The sequence below is a fragment of the Dendrobates tinctorius genome, unplaced genomic scaffold (genome assembly GCF_039654945.1).
Source record: "Dendrobates tinctorius isolate UK_male_01 unplaced genomic scaffold, ASM3965494v1 ptg000174l, whole genome shotgun sequence".
Taxonomy (NCBI): domain Eukaryota; kingdom Metazoa; phylum Chordata; class Amphibia; order Anura; family Dendrobatidae; genus Dendrobates; species Dendrobates tinctorius.
In genome coordinates this window covers 14,067,940-14,088,541 of record NW_027361841.1, presented here as the reverse complement: position 1 = coordinate 14,088,541, position 20,602 = coordinate 14,067,940, and the positions used below count along the sequence as shown (strand labels likewise).

At 38.0% G+C, this 20,602-nt stretch overlaps 1 protein-coding gene across 1 annotated transcript in view; it reads right to left on the bottom strand.

Moving 5' to 3' along the window:
- Positions 1-12,805: 12,805 nt before the first annotated feature.
- HGF (hepatocyte growth factor) overlaps positions 12,806-20,602 on the bottom strand; it is a 270,967-nt gene continuing 263,170 nt past the window's right edge. Inside the window, exon 19 of the mRNA XM_073551251.1 lies at positions 12,806-17,161. Within this exon, the coding sequence (XP_073407352.1) occupies positions 16,991-17,161 (171 nt within the window). The 3' untranslated portion in view covers positions 12,806-16,990. The remainder of the gene's footprint in view (positions 17,162-20,602) is intronic.

The window sequence follows — 20,602 nt, the reverse complement described above, 5'->3', positions numbered from 1 at the left end:
AAAAATGAGCATAAATATGTATGATTATGCTCACATTACATTTGTAGCATTGCCCATAAATCCACAACTCAATAACATATTCTAATTATATAATATTTAGCATCTCAGACTCAAATTAAGTTCTTACGAGAATGCACGCATAAACACATAATAAAGCACATATGCTAGTTCAAACCATTTATATGGAGAACTAAGAGGAAACAGCACATACATGGCGCCAGTGTTACCAAGACTGGCTTAATACAAACAGACAAACATGGGCTAGTGGAGAGCAAACCTATAAAATTATGCCATTGCTTGAAAAAATAGATACATATTAAATAAGGATGATTGTACCCAAACTGGAAAGTATGGAATCTGCACCAGACACCTAGTATCCGTTGCTGAACCCTGATCACAGACTTTTTACTGTACGTCCGTTTTCCTGTTCGGGATCACCATTCTAGAAAAGCTTGTTGATCAACAAGTTTTTAGGCTCTGGGCACTTCCAGAGTCATCACACCCATACCAAGTAATAGCATGGCTGTGATTGGCCGGCACAGTATGCTATCCAGCTTATATAAAGGATGGATCATTGGTGCCGCCGACATTATGCTCTCATTAGTGTAAGCATAGGACACAGCTGGAAAAAGGGATGGATATTGACTGCGCACTCTGCAAAAAAATGCTGTGCGTACTCTGCAATCATATCTGTGCTAGTACTGTGATAAAAGCAGCTGTGTGTACTCTGAAAACACATCTGTGATAGTACTGTGCTAAAATCTGCTACTCTGCACCCCCTTACCTGTGGGAGTACTGTCCTTTAAACTGCTGCAAGTACTCTGCACCTCCGCCTGTGGGAGTACTGTCTTTGAAGCCAATGTGTGTTCTCTGCACCCCTGCCTGTGGGAGTACTGTCCATTAAGATGCTGTGTGTACTCTGTACCCCTGACCTGTAGGAGTACTGTCCTTTAAGCCGCTGTTTGTTTTTTAGTATTATGAGGAATAAATAATTGTCGTCATCCATCTCATTGCCATTAATAGACTGAAGAAAGCATTTTTCAGGACTGCTGTGTGTTTTCTATTAGTTTTGCATAGAAATATATTGCATCAGTCACCTCTTTGACATTTCTAGGCACCCTCCCAAAAAAATTTCTGGACTAGTGTGTGTTTTTTAGAAGTCTGTGAAATAAATAATTGGCATCAGCTGTAGTGACCCCATCCAAACTGTGTATGTCCCTTTAAGTAACCCTGGACCGTGAGTAGCTTCGGTACACTACAACTCACTCCTAAGTTATTCTTTTACAGATATAGGGTTTAAATTAATCAAAATTCACTAATCTCATATATTCCTCAGGTACGTGTTTCAGTGTTCTATTAAGTGCACTTTTCGTTTGTTGTGTTGCTTTATATATTAATCTCACAATGAAGTCTGACACAAGAATTGATAGTTATCCTATTGGGCAGTGAACCTGTCACCAAGTGTGAATGGGAGGTGCTACCTGCAGTGTCTGTCTAGACAAGACAGGGTTCTGGAAGGTTCCCTGGTGAGTCAGGTTCAAGATGTGACCCAGAGAAGACCTCATGTAAGGGGTCTCCTGACCCCCTCCAGGCTCCAAGCCTGGAGGTTCATCTTTCTCTTCATCTCTAGACTTAGAGCCAAGCCTAATGCCTTGGATCTTCCCCTGACTTCTACAGCCAAGATGGCTAAAGGCTTTTAACCCTGGGTCTCCGCTGTCCGGTTTAAAGCATGCTTCTCCAGCATTAGGTCACACTAAATATGTATAGAAGAACCTATTTCTCTACGTGTCGAGGAAATCAAGGGTCCCCCGCCTCACCGCAAATGATCGATTATTCACTTCAAGTATATTTCTGCACATACCGTGACCAGCTGAGAAAATGAATACAGGATTTCAGGTCTGTACATATAGCCATATATTCCCTCTTCTGCCTTTATGCCACCAAGAGACTTTGAACTCTCTTATAATTACCTGCAAGTGCTGCTCCTAGCTAATACAGGTTCTTAAAGCTCCAGAACCTCAATTCTGTTCCTAAACTGTATTGGCCATGGATTCCCCACGTGAACTGTTACCATTACTCCATGTTATATCTCCCTGTTCTGTTGAAGTAAAGCAACTGTTACCCCCCAGACCTGTTGTCTGTGGTTATTCAATCGGCTGTTGACACTGTATGAGGGTGGATAACAGTGAACGGAATAGCCCCATACCAGGGCTGTTGTAAAAGAGTGCTGTCACGAACAGGATATTTTCCTGCTGCGTATTTCTCCACTGCAGAATCGCATCGCAGAAAAATGCGCAGCATGCTCATTCTTTTTGCAGAATTGCAGGGAATCCGCACACATAAGAATGCATTGTTCTGCTTACTTTCCACATGTGGCTATGCCCACCATGCGCAAAGTAAGCGGAAAATGTGCAGATGGTACCCAGGGCCTGGAGGAGAGGAGACTCTCCTTCAGGCCCTGGGTACCATATCCCTGTTAAGAAAAAGAGTTAAAATAAAAAATCATGATATTCTCACCTTCCAGCATCCCCCGCTGCCTTCCCAGACCTCAGCGATGCTCCCGGCAAGTCCCGTTCTCAGTGATGCCTTGCAACAATGACCTGTGATGACGTAGGGTCTCGCGTGATGCTACGTCATCTGGGGTCATTGTCGCAAAGCATCACTGGGAACGGTAGTTGCCGGGAGCATCGCGAGGATCGGGAAGGCTGTGGGGGGACGCAAGAAGGTGAGAATATCACAATTTTTAATTTTGTTATTATTTTTAACATTATATCTTTTTTCTACTGATGCTACATAGGCAGCCTCATAGTAAAAAGTTGGTCACACTTGTCAAGCACTATGTTTGACGAGTGTGACAAACCTGTCAATTAGTTTTCCAAGCAATGTTACAGATCGCTTGGAAAACGCTAGCATTCTGCAAGCTAATTACGCTTGTAAAATGCTAGTTTTTTTGCGGGAATTCCGCATGCGGATTTCCCGCGAATTTCCTGTGGCAGGGAGTTGCGGAATTGCCATGGAAATTTCCGTGGCAATTCCGCACGTGTGCACATAGCCTCAATAACCTAGCATAAAGTAGGGATTATTGCGTGTTAGATAATACAGATAAATAGTTTAGCGTATGACTAGAATCTCGATTATTAAACCATAAAAGTCAAAAGGGTTAATATAAGTGCAGACCCAGGTTGGAAAAAAAAGCCTGATGCACTTTGCACAGAATTCTGTTTGCTTTGCTCTTAAAGTCACATTGCTCATTTATTATAGAGTACACTTTTCTAATAAAAGTATAGAAAATGTCATATTGGGCTTGATAAAAAAAAAAGGAAGAACTTCAATAGGCCCAATCTCCTTTTCTTATAGCTCTGAAGTTCTGGGGTAGATGCTATAAATCCACCTCTGCCACAAGTGTAGCTGGTTTATATCATAGAATCATAGAATCATAGAATCGTAGAGTTGGAAGGGACCTCCTGGGCCATCTGGTCCAACCCCCTGCTCAAAGCAGGATTCGCTAAATCATCCCAGTCAGATGTCTGTCCAGCCTCTGTTTGAAGACTTCCATTGAAGGAGAACTCACCACTTCTCGTGGCAGCTTGTTCCACTCATTGATCACTCTAACTGTCAAAAAGTTTTTTCTAATATCTAATCTGTGTCTCCTCTCATTCAGTTTCATCCCATTGCTTCTAGTCTTTCCTTCTGCAAATGAGAATAAAGTTGATCCTTCTACAATGTGACAGCCCTTTAGATATTTGTAGACAGCTATTAAGTCTCCTCTCAGTCTTCTCTTTTGCAAACTAAACAATCCCAAATCCTGCAACCTTTCCTCATAAGACAGGGTTTGCAGACCGGTCACCATTCTGGTCGCTCTTTTCTGAACTTGCTCCAGTTTGTTGATGTCTTTTTTCAAATGTGGTGCCCAAAACTGGACACAATATTCCAGATGAGGTCTGACCAAAGAGGAGTAGAGGGAATTAATGACTTCACGTGATCTAGACTGTATGCTTCTGTTAATACATCCTAGAATTGCATTTGCCTTTTTTGCTGCTGCATCACACTGTTGACTCATATTCAGTCTGTGATCTATTAGTATGCCCAAGTCTTTTTCACATGTGCTGTTGCTTAGCCCTATTCCTCCCATTCTGTATATGCTTTTTTCATTTTTATTGCCCAGATGTAGTACTTTGCATTTTTCCCTGTTAAAAACCATTCTGTTTGTTGCTGCCCAATTCTCCAGTTTATTTATATCTTTTTGAATCCTCTCTCTCTCTTCTCTAGTATTAGCTATCCCTCCTAGCTTTGTGTCATCAGCAAATTTAATCAGTTTACCCTCAATTCCTTCATCTAAATCGTTGATAAAGATGTTGAACAATACAGGGCCCAGGACAGAGCCCTGTGGTACCCCACTTGAGACATTCTTCCAACTGGATGTGCAGCCATTTACGACCACTCTTTGGGTCCGATCACTAAGCCAGTTATGAATCCACCTAACAGTTGCCTTGTCCATTCCATACTTAGACATTTTTTCAATAAGGATTGTATGAGATACTTTGTCAAATGCTTTGCTGAAGTCAAGATATACTATATCTACAGCATTTCCTTGATCCACCCAATCAGTGATTCCGTCATAGAAGGAAATTAAGTTAGTCTGACATGACTTATTAGTTTCAAACCCATGCTGACTCTGTTTAATCACTTCATTCTTATCCAGGTACTGACATACATGTTGTTTAATAATTTGTTCAAAGATCTTTCCTGGTATAGAAGTCAGACTCACCGGCCTATAGTTGCCTGGGTCCACCTTCTTCCCCTTTTTGAAGATAGGAACAACATTTGCTCTTCTCCAGTCTTCTGGGACTTCTCCTGTTCTCCAAGAATTTTCAAAGATTATGGAGAGGGGTTCAGAAATTTCTTCTGCTATCTCCTTCAGTACTCTGGAGTGTAATTCATCTGGACCTGGTGACTTGAATTCATTTAGGTTAGCTAAGTGTTTCCTCACTATCTTTCTGTTTATAGATATCCTGGATTCTTCTATTCCCTTAATAGGACAGTGAAGAACAGTTGATGTTACATTTCCTTTCTGAGAGAAAACAGATGCAAAATAGGAATTTAAAAGTTCGGCCTTCTCAACATCCTGTCTTACCATTTCATCATTTTCATCCTGTAAAAATCCTACAGGATATAAATAAGGAACTACAGAACCATATTCTTTTTCAAGTGTATATCTTCTTGTACTTATTTAGTTAGTCAATTTAGCAAAGTTCAAGTCTCTCTACCTGGGTAATACCAAGCAACTTGTTTGTTATTTGTATTATCTCATCTAACATCATGGACAGTGCGAGAAACACCAGCTCTGGTCAGCGGTAATCTTTCATTAGCAGACCACATTCACCCCAGAAAAGGTGCATCTATTAAATGCACCAATTCTGGTGCTTTGCCTGACTCTTCTGACTTTCCTTGTTGTGGTGGCAAGTGGGGTAATACAGTGCTGTGCAAATTAATTGGGACAAAGCTTTTTTTTTTTAAGTAAAATCATAAGTTGGTTACCAGTCAGAGATTCAAACCAGTTTTAACTGCTTTGAACAGGTGTGAGTGCCTGTTCAAAGCAGTTAAAACTGGCTTGAATCACTGACTGGTGACCAACTTACAATTTTACTTAAAAAATTTTATTTGTTCCAATTAATTTGGACAGCACTGTATTTGTGGGGTTGATACCAGGTTTGTAATGTCAGTTGACATCAAGCCAACAGGTTAGTAATGGAGAGGAGTCTGTAAGACGCTTCCATTACTATCCCCATAGTCATATTTTAATAAGGAAAATACATCCTATATTTGAAATAAATCTCTCCATCCTCTTTTACGCATTTATTAACAAAAATTAAAAATAAAAACACAATATTCCTCACCTATCCTATGATAAGATAATGCATATGTCCCACGATGCACTCTAACTCACATCTGGATTTCATAGCTGAGCAGTGGCATGATGCTAATAAATGTGCATTTTCTGGTGCTGCAGCTGGATGCTATTTTAAGGCTTGGGAGGGTCAATATTCATGGCCCCTTTTTAGTCTGAGAATTTCAGCTCCAAGCTGTCTGTTTTAGCTTGGCTGGTTGTAAAAATGGGGTGGACCCTACACTGTTTTTTAAATTATTTATTTAAATAGTTTAAAAACTGGTGTAGTGACCCTTCTATTTATGATAACCAGATAAAATAATGCTGACAACTGAGGGCTGTAGGACTCCAGACAACATATTTTTAAAAATTTATCTATTGCGAAGGTGTCAGCTGATAAATACTCTCATCATCTTACACCTTTTCTTGCTGCTATAAGCAAGACCACCCATGCGCGGTTCAGAGTAGTACTATCATCAGCCCGATGCCTGCAACCAGCGGTAACCTCTTTATCGCAGGCCATAGGTACTGGCTCACACACTGATATCTGTATGACAGTGTTAGATCCGCAGCACTCTGACCAGCAGTAATGAACTTACCACAAACCGGAGCCAGTGTTTATCGCCCTGTCATGCAAATGATGGTGTGGAAATTGTCAGATGTTCGGATTGCCAAACCCAAAGAGTAACACAGACTTCAGGGAGACATCCATGTTCGGGGTCTGTGCACGGACACTAGGTGTTTGGCTTGGACCCCCAACTTTACTGTTCGGGTTTGCCCATCCCTATTGATGCTAAAAAATATTTTCTCCACTTTATCCTATATATCAGTCAATGAAAAATGGACAGCACACAGATGACATACAAGTTGATGTTTTATTTTTTCAAGGACTCATTGACTTTCATTGCTGAGGTTGATCTGACACTTGGATCAATATCAGACATGTCTCCATGAAATGGGAAGGACCTCTCAGTCCACAAAAATCATGGACATGTATACAGCCTCATATGCTGTCATATTTCTGAGTGCTATCTATAGAATAAATAATAGCACGCATATGTAAAAAACCGATGTGTTCTTGAACCCATTCAATTCTTTTTTCTTCTACTGTAAAATAGACCACATCCAAATTTACAAGCTCTGAAATAATTATATTCAAATTACATTTTAATATTAAAATATTTTATTAAAATGGAAAAGATAAAGATTACAAAAATACAAATATTACAAATATTAGGAGATTGTACATTTTTACATAATTTACATGAAAAAAAATCTCGCCCCAGAAATATCAACGAGTAAAAAAAAAACTTTTATTCTTCAGTCTTATAAGATTTATTAACTGTTCATGATACATTAGCAACAAAATGTTTCAAAATGTTAACACTGCAAAATATTGGTACCATTGGTACAAACATATAACATCCACAGGAATATAATAATACATTTAGTCATTGCTGTCATTACTGCTTTGTTCCATAGACTTACTGTACAGATATGAAATATGTGACACGTGAGGTGATAAGAAACAAAATGTGGCTTAACAATCAACATACCAAAAAAAGACATCGACATAATTATATGTATACAAAATCTAAATAAAATATTGACAATTATTATAAGTTATGTGTTATATTTGTGAATTGACATGGATTCTTTTATGTACGAAAAAAGATATAAAGTATGGCAACACAACACCATGTGCAATCCATACTGCTGCACAATAGGTGTAATTGTATCCCTCCATATGTTATGGATTTAGTACAATCACTACACAATGTATTCCTTTTTGCACTGTTGTTTTTTTTTTTTTGAAGAAAGAATATATACAGTTTCACATATCACTACAAAAATGGTATCTACTAACAGCTGACATTCTCTTGCATAGCAGGAGAAGCCACATTAAATATTTAGTGATTTTGGCTATATACATAATACTGCCAAGAAGTTAATTTCTAAACTAAATTTAGTTTTAATATAAAATAGACTGAAAATATGCTGCATGTGTGGTAGCTACGAGAGGTGAAACATACATGTAAACAATGCATTTTTTTCTGCAGATGTCAACACCTTAATACACAATAGTAATCTGCTCTTTTAGTTGCATTTTCCCCTTTTTTATCCTAAAACACAGTGGGCAGTGTACTTAAACAGTGGGCAAGAGTTTTCAAGAAATCACATTCACTTTGTTTGTAAGTATCAAATACCGGGCACACTCAAGGATTTTTGGTGCAAAAAAAAATCAGATTTTAAATACGTACAGTAGCCACTAGTTACAAACGTTTCTGTCGTGATAGACCTTCATCAGTGTACTAGGGTTAATTTCTAGATGCTAGTGTGAGTAAATCACAAATAGTAGCCAAAGATCAGATGAAGAGTGTAGCCCGGAACATAGGTGGTCAGTGACCTGCAATCAGTTATGCCAAAATAGGTATATACCGGGTATCTTATGTCACGGTATCCTACACTTATTGGTAGGTATTTGCGAATTACCTGCTTGTTCAGCCGTGCACTCATCTTTCCTGGCTCAGAGCGGTCACAGAGTGGTAATATAGCAGCTCTTGGCAGCAATTCTCCCGCTATCTGTAACGTCACGTTGACAGAGAATTTCCTTTTCTTCCATTCTGATTTGTTAACATAGTCACTGCCAATGACTAACTGAGCCCAGGAGCACTAAGTCATTATTATTTACAGCACATAAGCTGAGGCATGAGCAGTATGGTGAGATATGTCTCTTAGTGACACTATTACCCAGCATAAGCACTGGAAATCAGAGTCACTTGGAGTATATGGTACAAGCTTTAATGAAAGGGAAGCAAAAAATTACCTATGGTTTATAACAGGTATTTCTATTAAATGTATACTTAAATATATAATTTTAAACATTTTTTACATATCATGACCTGTATTAAAAATAAAAAATAGAAATCTTACAGTTTTCACATTATCCACACAGGCTTATTATAGCTCCAATTTCCTGATGTTTCAGGAAACAACACATGTAAATAGCCACAATGTTAGAAGTGTCTAATAAGTGTGTGGAAAAATCATTGCTAGGAGAGGAGGCAGCCAGGTCAGCTGTGACATCTCCTGTTGTGATTGATGATTTAAACTCATACTTCTTGTCCTTTTACTAAGGGTTTTCAGCAAGGCTCCTTATCAGCAGCAGATGGATTATAATGACAGGGTACAGAGGTGTTACCTGTCATTATAATCCATATTCTGCCTTGCTGAAAACTCTTACTAAAAGGACAAGAAGTATGAGTTTAAGTAATCAATCACAACAGGAGATGTCACAGCTGACCTGGCTGCCTCCTCTCCTAACAATGATTTTTCCACACACTTATGTAAATAGCCACAATGTTAGAAGTGTCTAATGTGTTGTTTCCTGAAACATCAGGAAATTGGAGCTATAATAAGCCTGTGTGGATAATGTGAAAACTGTAAGATTTCTATTTTTTCTTTTAATAAAGATCATGATGTGAAAATAAAAAACCTAACCATTTAAAAAAAAATACATGATAGCAAAAATCCTGATTAAAACAATAGATGATTTTCCTGATAATAGCATACCTTTAAAGCAATACATGTTATAGTTTATCAATATTCTTTGAGAGGCAGTAGATACTGTATTAGTACTGTGCAGCATTACAATATGCTATGATATGCAGAATTTGTTATCACAGAGTTTCCATTACTATTTTGTGGTCTTCTAGCAGTTACAATTAGAAACTGAAACATTTAGCAGTATACGGTATATTTCTTAATCCATGTTTATAACAGTGAGCTCTCTGCTTATTGATACAAAATGCCAGTTCTTTCTGCATAGACCCAACTCTAAAATCTAATATTGTGGCTGCCTGCAGCCACCACTAGAGGGAGCATTAAATTTTATGGTACTTACTATTTTATTATTATTGAGATCATTGTATAAACAAGATACAAGCCCATGCCACCCAAAAGCAAGGGGGAGTGTCACAGACTTTCAAAGCATAGTGTGCATAAACACAGATGACAGTCATTTTAATATACATGAAGAGAGGACTGGGATTAAGAGAAATCTCATCAGAGAGAGAAAATGTATTTTTAACTAATCATTCCATATTTACTTTGACTTTTTTTGGAAGGTGGAGGGTCATTGTAAATAATAACAAAGAATGTCATGTAAAATCTAGAACTAAACTGAACTTGCATTTGACTGTAAAAAGTTCAACCTTGAGCTAGAAGCTACTTAAAACCTGGAATATGCAAGGCCAAGCTAGATTATGGATAGGCCAGCATTTATGGGAGAAAATAAAGATACTGATTAATTATTGCATGTGCACCTGTTTTTTTGTTAAGCTTTTTATTTTTGGTTGCGTCATGTTTACGTTTACATTGTAGTCTTTTAAAAATCTATTTTCTATGCATTCACCTTGTTTTTTTTGTCTTTTGTTTTTTTAGGTCTCGAATGTGGTTGGAGTTCCCAGTTTCCAGATGTTTTCACTTGATTTATCTTTTGATTACATTTGTCACAGAAGCTACTTTTTACCAGGTATTTTGGTACAATTTTTTGTGCCATTTTGCAGAACTTGCAACTTTTTTGCTAAAAAATCCCACAAATTGTTGAAAATGAGAGCATTTTTTTTTACTTCATCAATTACGTGCACAATTTTAAAGTATTTGGCACAAAAAAGGAAATGAATACCACAAGATATACATATAAGAAAAAAAGAATAGAAGGCTGATCACGGAGCGCTTCTGAGGAAGACGGAGGGGAAGAAAAAAAACAATGAACACACTATATATATTGTGAATGTGGACATCCTTATTAAAATGCAATCAGGGCCGGACATCCTAAAGAGATGCCCTGTTGTGAGACAGCTAAAAAAAAAAATGGGACAGTCGGACAGTAGGATAGATTCACACTGTGAGGTAAGGATTTAAAGCACCACTTACTTCATAAGGGGGAGGAAAATTTCTTACCCCCACTTTTGTCCAGGTCAGCCTCTCTCCTCCTTTGTGCACAAAGGACAATGCATTGAAAGTTAAGTTATGTGCGAAGGTGATTACCAATCCCGCACAAGACTAAAAGAGGTTATTAAATAAAATGACCTTTACAGCACAATTAAAGTCACTTGTTTTTAGCAGTCTGAAAACATGTTACCTCGTTAGGATGTCTGTATCTGGTAGCAGCAGGCTGATTGAATTTTATCAAGGTTTTCCACATTCACAATATCCATCTAGTGTGTTTGTGTTTTTCTTCCCCTTCTACTTCCTCAACAGTGCTCCGTTTTCAGCCATTTTTTTGTATCCCTCACCCATTGTCTAAAGCTCTGAGGTGTGCTTAGAAGCAGCTGAAATGGTTGTTTTTTTTAAGGAACTTGTGACGGTTCATCAGTGGTTTCAGGAAAAACTGGGGAATATCACCGATCCTAAAGTTAAAAGTCTTGGGTACTTAATACTTATGTGCACACAACATTAGGAGAAGTGTGAACTTAATCGAAAAACAAAGGATCTTTTCAAAATTGCAATTACAGACTATAACTGACATATTATTCATATGGAATTCATCAAGCACTATTTAGAAAATTACCTTGTACCAAAAGGACTGCATGAAAAGATCAGACTGCACTCAAATGCTATCCATGTGCTGTCTGTTTTTCATGGACTACTAGATAGGAGAAGTTGGAGAAACTTGTTTTTCTCTCATTTGAGAAAAACTGATAGGAGCATTACACAGCGAATAAGCATCCCTACCTTGGCAAGCCAGAGCCGGTATGCGACTCTCCACAAGGAGAAACATTACACCTCATAGAAAAACTGATAAAAATTAAATTCCAATGAAACTCGTCTTACATAGGCCAGAATCTAATGAAATTCTGAACAAAATCACTAATGAAGTTTGGTCCATAGCTCTCGTACTTATAAAAAAATGATGTCTGAATGAACTCTTTTGCTGCTTTAACTTGTAATATACAGCGAGGAAGATCATATCAGTAGAGTAGGCGGCAGCAAGGATATACTGTATATTAGTAGGAGATAAAACCTATCTTTTAGTATAATCATATAAAAACAGGGGAACACACAAAAACCAAACAAAACCACAAATAAGGTGCTCGAAAATACCGGTGCAGATAATAAAATGGTTTGGTCTCACCGCTTCGATTTCCTGGAGCAGGCCATGCTGTAATAGGGAAGCCGGGGAGATAAAAGTATACGAGTATACTAAATAAGCTCTGTCATGCCCCATGCAGGTTTCCCATCCTCACAAGGACAATCCCCAAGTGTAGTCCTGTCCTAGACAATGTCCCTTACTTCCCTCCTAAGGGTACCGTTACACCTAGCGACTCACCAGCGATCCCGACCAGCGATATGACGTGGTCAGGATCACTGGTGAATCGCTAGGTGGTCGCCAGTGAGCTGCCGCACAGACAGATCTCACCAGCGACATCGCAGGGGACGGGGTCGCTACTTACCTGTCAGACGCGGCGATCCTGCGTCCTCCCGCCCGGCTCCACGCGTCGCTAGTCGGCGCCACAGGAAGCGCCACAGGAAGTGGACGACGAGGAATGGTCCAGCAGCTTCTCGCGCGATCAGCGATAACCAGCGGGGGGGAGCCGGTCGGAGGTAAGTATCACATGTAGCGATATCGCTAGCAATATCGCTGCAACGTCACAAAATCGGTGACTTTGCAGCGATATTGCTAGCGATATCGCAGTGTGTAACGGGGGCTTTACATGTTTCATCCACTGGTCAAGGCGGGCTCGACAGGGCACAATAGAGCAGCTTATTTAGCATACTCTTATCTCCCCAGCTTCCAGATCGAAGGGGTGAGACCAAACCATTTTATTATCTGCACTGATATTTTTAGAGCAATTTCTTTGTGTTTTCGTTTGATTTATATGTGTTCCACTGTTCTTATATGATAATAATAAAAGTTAGGTTTTATGTCCTACTAATATCTATCCTTGCTGCTACCTACTTTTTTTAATTTGTACTCATCATTTAAAGATAAATTAGCACAGAGTCGAATAAATCAGTACATATGGCACCTGACATGGTTTAGCAGTGGCAAAGATATGTCACGATGGCATAATCCCTGAGCATTGAAAACTGCCTAGAAGATGGCACAAAGTAAAACACATATTATGTTATTATAATTTAGATTCTCTTTTCCTAAACTCTGTTTTTTGAGGTAGATGTCAAACTATCACACTTTCTACATGATTGGTTAGTTTTAATTCTGAGTAGTATATGACATCACTGATCTTTATATGAGTGTAATTACTTCCAAGAGGTTGGAGAGAGCCAAAACCCAAGGTTAGTTAGAGTATCATCATGTCATATATCACAAATGAAAAACGGATTTATTTTAATTGTTAGCATATGGAATCCATTTATTTTATCTAAACAGTAGGGTGTCCTGTACTATTATGTCTTCCTTGTATTCACCTGCAGAGCTTTGAGGATACTTTTTGTCATTGCAATGAATCTAATGTATCTGGGCAGAAGAAGCGACTATCTGCTGGACTGCAAGTCATAATTTTATCTCTTATTTGAAGACTTGGTGAAAACTCGATGGTCATATACAACACATTTTCACCACATGTATACCTGTTTGCCTTTACTTGTTTGTTACTACCATGTATTGATATTACGAATTCGATTGTGAATTCTCTAAATGATTTTACAGGTGTTTTCTGCATTATTCAACAGACAAAGTGTGAAAAATAATCAATCATATTCTGTTAAATGTTTGGGATGAGGTCTATATCATCCACTAGTGAGCAAAGTCAACAAGACCTGTTTTACATTTTTTGGAAAACATTTCAACTGGTCTCCATTCCAATCCATGGTTTAACTGACTGGACAAAAATTTACCAACTTGTAAATCAACTAAGGTTATCCTATCAACTTCATTCCGTCACCAAGATGCCATGAAGTTGTTAGAAAAAAATCCATCACTTGCCATTTAAATAAATTATTAAATAGTCCTGTTTATCAGCTATCCTAAACAAATATGTAAAATGTTATTGGGGCCTCTAGTTATTGCAGCTAAAGTATTTATGTGGGAAACATAGAGCCAGTGCATTCATTATATGCCATAAGTGTTGACCTTACATTTATAGATAATCCATATGTAACCTAAAGGGAATCTGACACCTGATCTTTTCTACTCCATCTGGGAGCAGCATGATGTAGGGGCAGAGATCCCGATTCTAGCAATGTGTCACTTATTCATCTTGATAAAATCACTTTTTTTCATCTGCTGCAGATCTACCAGCTCTCTGAATGCTGAGCTCTGTAAAACTCTGCCCACACCACTGATTAGCTGCTTTTGGTGTACACATTTCACAGGCAGAAAGCTACCAATCATTGGTGGGGTTATATAGAGCTCATGAATATGGAGGACTACTTTTCGTCTGCTAGCAATAATCTACTGCTCATAAAACATTGGTTTTATAAAAACACAGCAAGTAGTCAAGTTAGTATCACATCATTGGAATAAAGGTCTTTGTCTCTACATATTCTGCTTTCACACTAGGTAACAAAAATCTAGTAACAGACTTTCTTTGAATGTTAAGCTTTTCCTAGGATCCCTTTTGATAAAAAAGAATGTTTACATTAGTATTTCGTCTTCTTTTGATGTAGGTAGAACTATTTGTCATGACCTGATGAGGTAACTCTCTTAATTACAGACGACTTTGATATATATGTCTATGAGCTTCTCACTACATTGTATTACACAGTCGTATACAAACTTGACTCATTGAGTGCTCTGGGTGTAAATGTAACTGTATGTGTTTCTAGAGTTTTTCTAGATAGCCAAGTCATCTATTAACATGCCATATTTTTCTTTTTGCCACTTCCATATGTTGGTAAGGTATCAGATAGGTATGGGTGGGTTTCTTATTAAGGTTTTGCACCTCCAGACATGGACCATTTACACCAGTTCACACCTACAGTATGTGTATAAATTGCACAGTGATGATCAATTGGGGAATCAAAAAAGTGATTGATTTAACAAACAAAATAAAAATTCTGAATAATTTTCTAACACCTATATAATATAGAAGAATAGAGGTGAAGTATAGTGATGGGTGATCCTCTTAATGTTTGGGTTTGACGAGTTTGGCCGAACAGTTAAAAAAAGTTTGGTTCAGGTAAAAGAACAGTACCTGAACCTGAACCATTTGCATGTAGGCCCGAACATCCGTTATTTGCCACAATGTCATCTGCATGACAGCCGGGCAAACACTACTGATTGGCAGTAAGATTATTACCAGCGTTCAGAGAGCTGTGGTTCCCATGCTGTCAAATGACAGCGTAAGCCAGCAGCTGTAACCGGTGTTAAAAAGTTTACCTCCGGTCACAGAGGCATCGGCTGATGAGAGCAGGTACAGCTGATGGGACTATTCATCAGCCGGCTCCTGCGCTATAAATATTTTTTTTCAAAATGACGTGTGTTTTTTCTATTTTTGATTACCAGCCTGGCAAAACTGACAGCTGCGGGCTGCAATCCTCAGAAGTCAGCTTTATCATGGTTGGTTATTAAAAATAGAGGTATTTTTCCAGTGTTCTCCTTCTTATTGAAGTTTAGTTATTAAATATAATGAAATAGATATTTACGATGACCCGTGTGGTTTTCTGGGTTGCCACCACTCATGACAACTGCCTTTCAAGAATGAAGATAGGGTGCAAGCTGTAGTTGAAGGCTTTAGGTGCATGAATGGAATATTAGAAGTGTGCTATGCTTTTAAGGTATAATACCAAACTACTTTTTTTTTTGTTATGCTTTTAAGGATAACATTGAAGGTAAGTAGAGTGCCTAGTGTTTCACTTTGACTATATGTCAATCTACTGTTGATCCAGTTTGACCAACACTAAGGATCAAGGGGGAAAACCTGGCTCTTTAGGGCAAAACACATTGTGAATGTATATACCGTATTTATTTTTCAGACTATAAGATGCACTTTTCAAAAAAAAATTGCAAGAAAATGGGAGGTGCGTCTTATAATCCGAGGGGGATGTGGCAGTGGTGTAGCAGTGGAACCACCAGTGGCAGAGGTGTGGCGATGCTGTGGCTTGGTGTCGGCAGTGGGTGGTGTGGAGTGCACCTGAGCAGGGTCCCTTCCTCAGGATGCCGGTGGCAGAAATGTGACGACATCGTGGCTAGGTGTCCACTGAGCTGAATGCATCTCTGGTTTCATTGTGGTCATCTTTCTAAAGCCATGGGCTACCGAAGGCGATGCGTACTCAGATTGAGATCTCTGCTGCCCTTAGCTTCAGGAAAATGGCCATCAGAGGCTGCGCATGTGCAGACTGAGATCTTGGCAGCCATTTTCCTGAAGCCGAGAGCCGTCGAGATCTCAATCTGAGGAAGGAGCCCTGCTCCATGCTCAGCCTCACCGCCGACACCGGACCCACAGCATCGCATCCCGGAACTGCAGCATTGCCCCACTTCTGATGCCGGCAGCATCCTGAGGGAGGGACCCTGCTCCTTGCTCTGCCTCACAACTGACAGCAGACCCACAACCTCGCACCCCGGGACTGCAGCATTGTCCCACATCTGCCGCCGCTGGCTTCCTGATGAAGGGACCCCGCTCTACCAACGCCATCCCTCAGGTAAGATAGCTTAAGTTCACACAATAAGACAGACCCCATCTTATAAAAATCTTTTTTTTCTGCTATTTTCCACCCCAAAATTTGGGGTGCGTCTTATAGTCTGAAAAATACGGTACTCAATTTATCCTTTCCCATCCCTCGGTTAAACTAGATGGACTTGTGTCTTTTTTTCAACTGTACAAACTATCTAACTATGAGTGTATTGTTATTGTGTAAAAATAAATAGAAAAATGACACCTACTGTTACATTTTAGGTCTTTAAATAAAACTATCCATCAGAGCAGCATAAAAGTCTGTGTAACTACGTTTCTTCCTAGTGTCCATATAAAAAGTTGTTCAAGTATACTCAGGAAATTTGTCATCACGTCAACCAAACATCTCAGCAAAAAGAGAACATGACAATAAATTAATTATAACGAACAACATGCACAACTTGATTATCAAGTAAAGCTTAGGGCATAATATAAACTGTTATCATAGTGATAATTGTATTGTCTATGGAGATTTGTAGGTTAGGATAATCTTGTGTATCCATTTTGCATAATACGCCACTCTAACAAAAATGACCGGTCTGTTTTGGGCTGCACAACCACGTCCCGGTATAATGACACCTTGCACCAGATCTGTCCTGTTTTCTGCACAGATGAGAGGTCCACCATAATCACGCTATAAAAAGACAAAACATAACAAGAGCAAATAAATACAAAAACCTTTAATTACATTTACACACTTTTTTGCTGTATTTACAGTTCTAATACTTGTCATAAAGCATTTATATATTTATATGTGAATTAGTGATGTACAGCACTGCAAGAGATATTAAAAAAACATATGCCACAAAATAATATAGTACAAATATATTAATAAGTATAAAAATGTAAACAGCAGCCAAAGAATCCTATATCATTTTTGTTAGTATACTGCAAACTATGCAGTCTATGCTTAAATGTACATGATTCATGATTTCAAGAAGTTACTGGTTTTATTTTATTTAACTCGCCTATACTTGAAGATCTGAGTGTTTTTTAAGTTCGTATTTGTCCTAATTCCCTTGATCAGTGAGCGAAACGCTGCTGCCTATAGACAATGCTGAAATGCCTAAGTACATGCATACTTAGGTCTATTCAAAACAATAAATGCAGGGGTGGGAATAAATTACCAAAAGAAAGGGCAACACAAGGGGTCTATTGCACAAATATTATGCACTTCAATATACTATGACTGTATAGGATATAGCATAGTTGTAAAAAAGAATTAATAAGCCACAAAAAAATTGAGAAAATTGAAGTACTGATATTATACATGATCATAACGTGCAAAGAGTGAAACAGTAATTCATGAAAAAGTAATTAATAAAAAAGCACACATTTATAAAGACCAATCCATATATAAAGTGCAATGTGCAAGCATTCATAGATAATGGGCTTAGGCACAGGTAAATTAAAAATAAACCATATATAAAGTGCAATATGCAAAAATTCATAAACAATGGGCAGAGGCACACAACCGCATAATTGTGTATCACCAATTCAACAAATGACTAATATAAATAGCCATATGGAAAAAGAAAGATATATATCACAGTAGATAGCCATATAATAATGCTCAGTGGCAGTTTCAAAAATAGAGATGTCCAATGACAAGTCATATATGCGGTTGCAAGTAAAAAGTTTTCAAAAGTACATATACATATATGTGTGCCAGAAAGTTGCACCCAAACAATACCTTATGCCAATGTGCAATAGCTCCCCAGGATGCGCCCGTCCCTGACGCGCATTTCGGCATTTGCCTTCGTCAGGGGGTGGCGTCATCCAAAAGGAGGGAAGTTTTTATGAAATGAATGGCCAATGGGAGCGGGAGTTGTGTGACATGCGGCGGCATCTGACGTCACCTTAAGGTCCCGCCCAGCCGTCCCACCTGACCCCCGAGGCCGCGAATGGATATCACGGTGCCAAGGGACGTAGACACAGTAGGCGGAGGCCCCTGGGACGCAGATACCAGCGTGCGTTCCACCCGGCCCTCTGTCATTGGTAGACATAGATCATGTGACCAGCAGGTCCTTGCAGGTAAAGAAAAAGAAAAAAGAAAGGAAGGTCCTATTGAAAAAATATGCTATATTTGAGAAAGAGATTACAAAGTTCTCTATCATAGGTAGGCATACATCAGGTGACCGATAGGTCCTGATAAATACAAAATATAAGAAAAGCAAGAAAAATCCTAATAGGAAGACAATATTTAATAATAAAGGACAAAAGAGAAAAAAGAAACTGGTGCATAGTGATATATAAAGTGATATGTGAAACCCAAAGGGAATAATATAAGAAAAAATAAGAATAAATGTGTATATGTTAAAAAGGGGAAAAATAGGGAAAAAATATATTGATAAAAATAATAAAAAAAGGAAAAAATATATATAAAAAATGAAAGTAAGAAAAATGAAAAATAGTAATAATAATAAATATTTTATGGTATCCTAACACTATTATGATGTGAAAGTTAAATAATAATAAATAAAAATAAATAAAATATTATATAAAAAAAATTATATATATTTATATAATAGTGATAAGTATGATCATATATGATGAATCATATGTATTGATCATATACAATAAATACACGATCATATATAATAAACTGTGCATAAAAAATATATTATTAATAAACAATACATAGTTTAATGTGATCATATATCCTACAATGTGCTAACAAGAAAATATATAAAAGGTGCATAATGGACAATACGAAACATAATATATAATATAAATAATGTGATTAAATATACTACAAAGTGATAATGGGAAAGTTATATATAAAGTGCGTAGTGCATAATGAACAGTACGAAGCGTAATCCACTTTTCTTTTTTTCTTCTTTTTTTTCTTTTTTCAGGTAGATTACTTTCTTAGCCAGGACCAAAATGTAGGCACAGAACCTGAAGGACTCTCAATGGCTGGTCATACAAACATCGATAGACATGGTAACTAAATACAACAAAGAAATATATAATGAGGCCAAGCCATAAAAAACATCATTTCATATAATACATACACATAGAAAAAATAAAAGAGTATATATAAATAGATGAAAAATAAGATAATGATAAAATATTTTAAAATCAATTAATATATAAACGGATGACTATGTGGTCATAGGAACGGAACAAAGCTAATGTTTTCATTTAATCCAAGGGAGTAGATGGTTTCTAATGTCCATATCCATCTAGTTTCCATTTGCGCCAGTCTTTGGCTGATGTTACCTCCCCATATTGTAGGTGGAATTTTTCTATGCCCCTCACCCTTAGGCATGATGGATCGCAATTATGAAACAATTTGAAATGTTTGGGGATTGTTTTCAAAAAGGCTATCTCATCTTCATTCTTCGCAGCGGTGATGCCATTTACATGTTCCCGTACTCATGTCTTCAACTGACGGGTGGTAAGCCCTATGTATATATTAGGGCACGGGCAAATTGCATAATAACCGCTTTTGTTTCACAATCAATGTGATGTCTGATAGTAAATGTTTTTTGGCCTGAAGAATCACTAAATACGTCCATTCTGTCAATATTAGGACTGGCCACACAATGTCCACATGAAAAATATCCTTTCTTTCGTTGTAATTGGGAAAGAAAGGTTTTGGGTTCACTATGATAGTGACTCCTCACCAATGTATCCCGGATGTTTTTGGACCTACGATAAGTAATGCTCGGTTCTTCACGGAGGAATGTGGATAATATTTTATCCACTGTGAGAATCGGCCATGCTTTAGCCAAAATGTCCCTCATTCTCTGATTTTCCATATGGTAGTTAGAAATAAAACGAACTTGCAAAGTTCCAGAAGATTTAGGGGATGAGTATAATAAATCATTTCTTTGTAGATGTTTGGCCCTATTATAGGCCATTTTTATACTCCGGCGGCTATATCCCCTATCAATAAATCTCCATTTTAGTTCTTCTGCCTGGGACTCAAAATCGCACTCGGTCGAAAATATGCGTCTTTGTCTTGAAAATTGACCTACCGGAATTGATTTTATTAGTGATGATGGATGAGCCGAAGATGCATGTAAAAGTGCATTCGTAGATGTACTCTTCCTGTAAATGTCAGTCT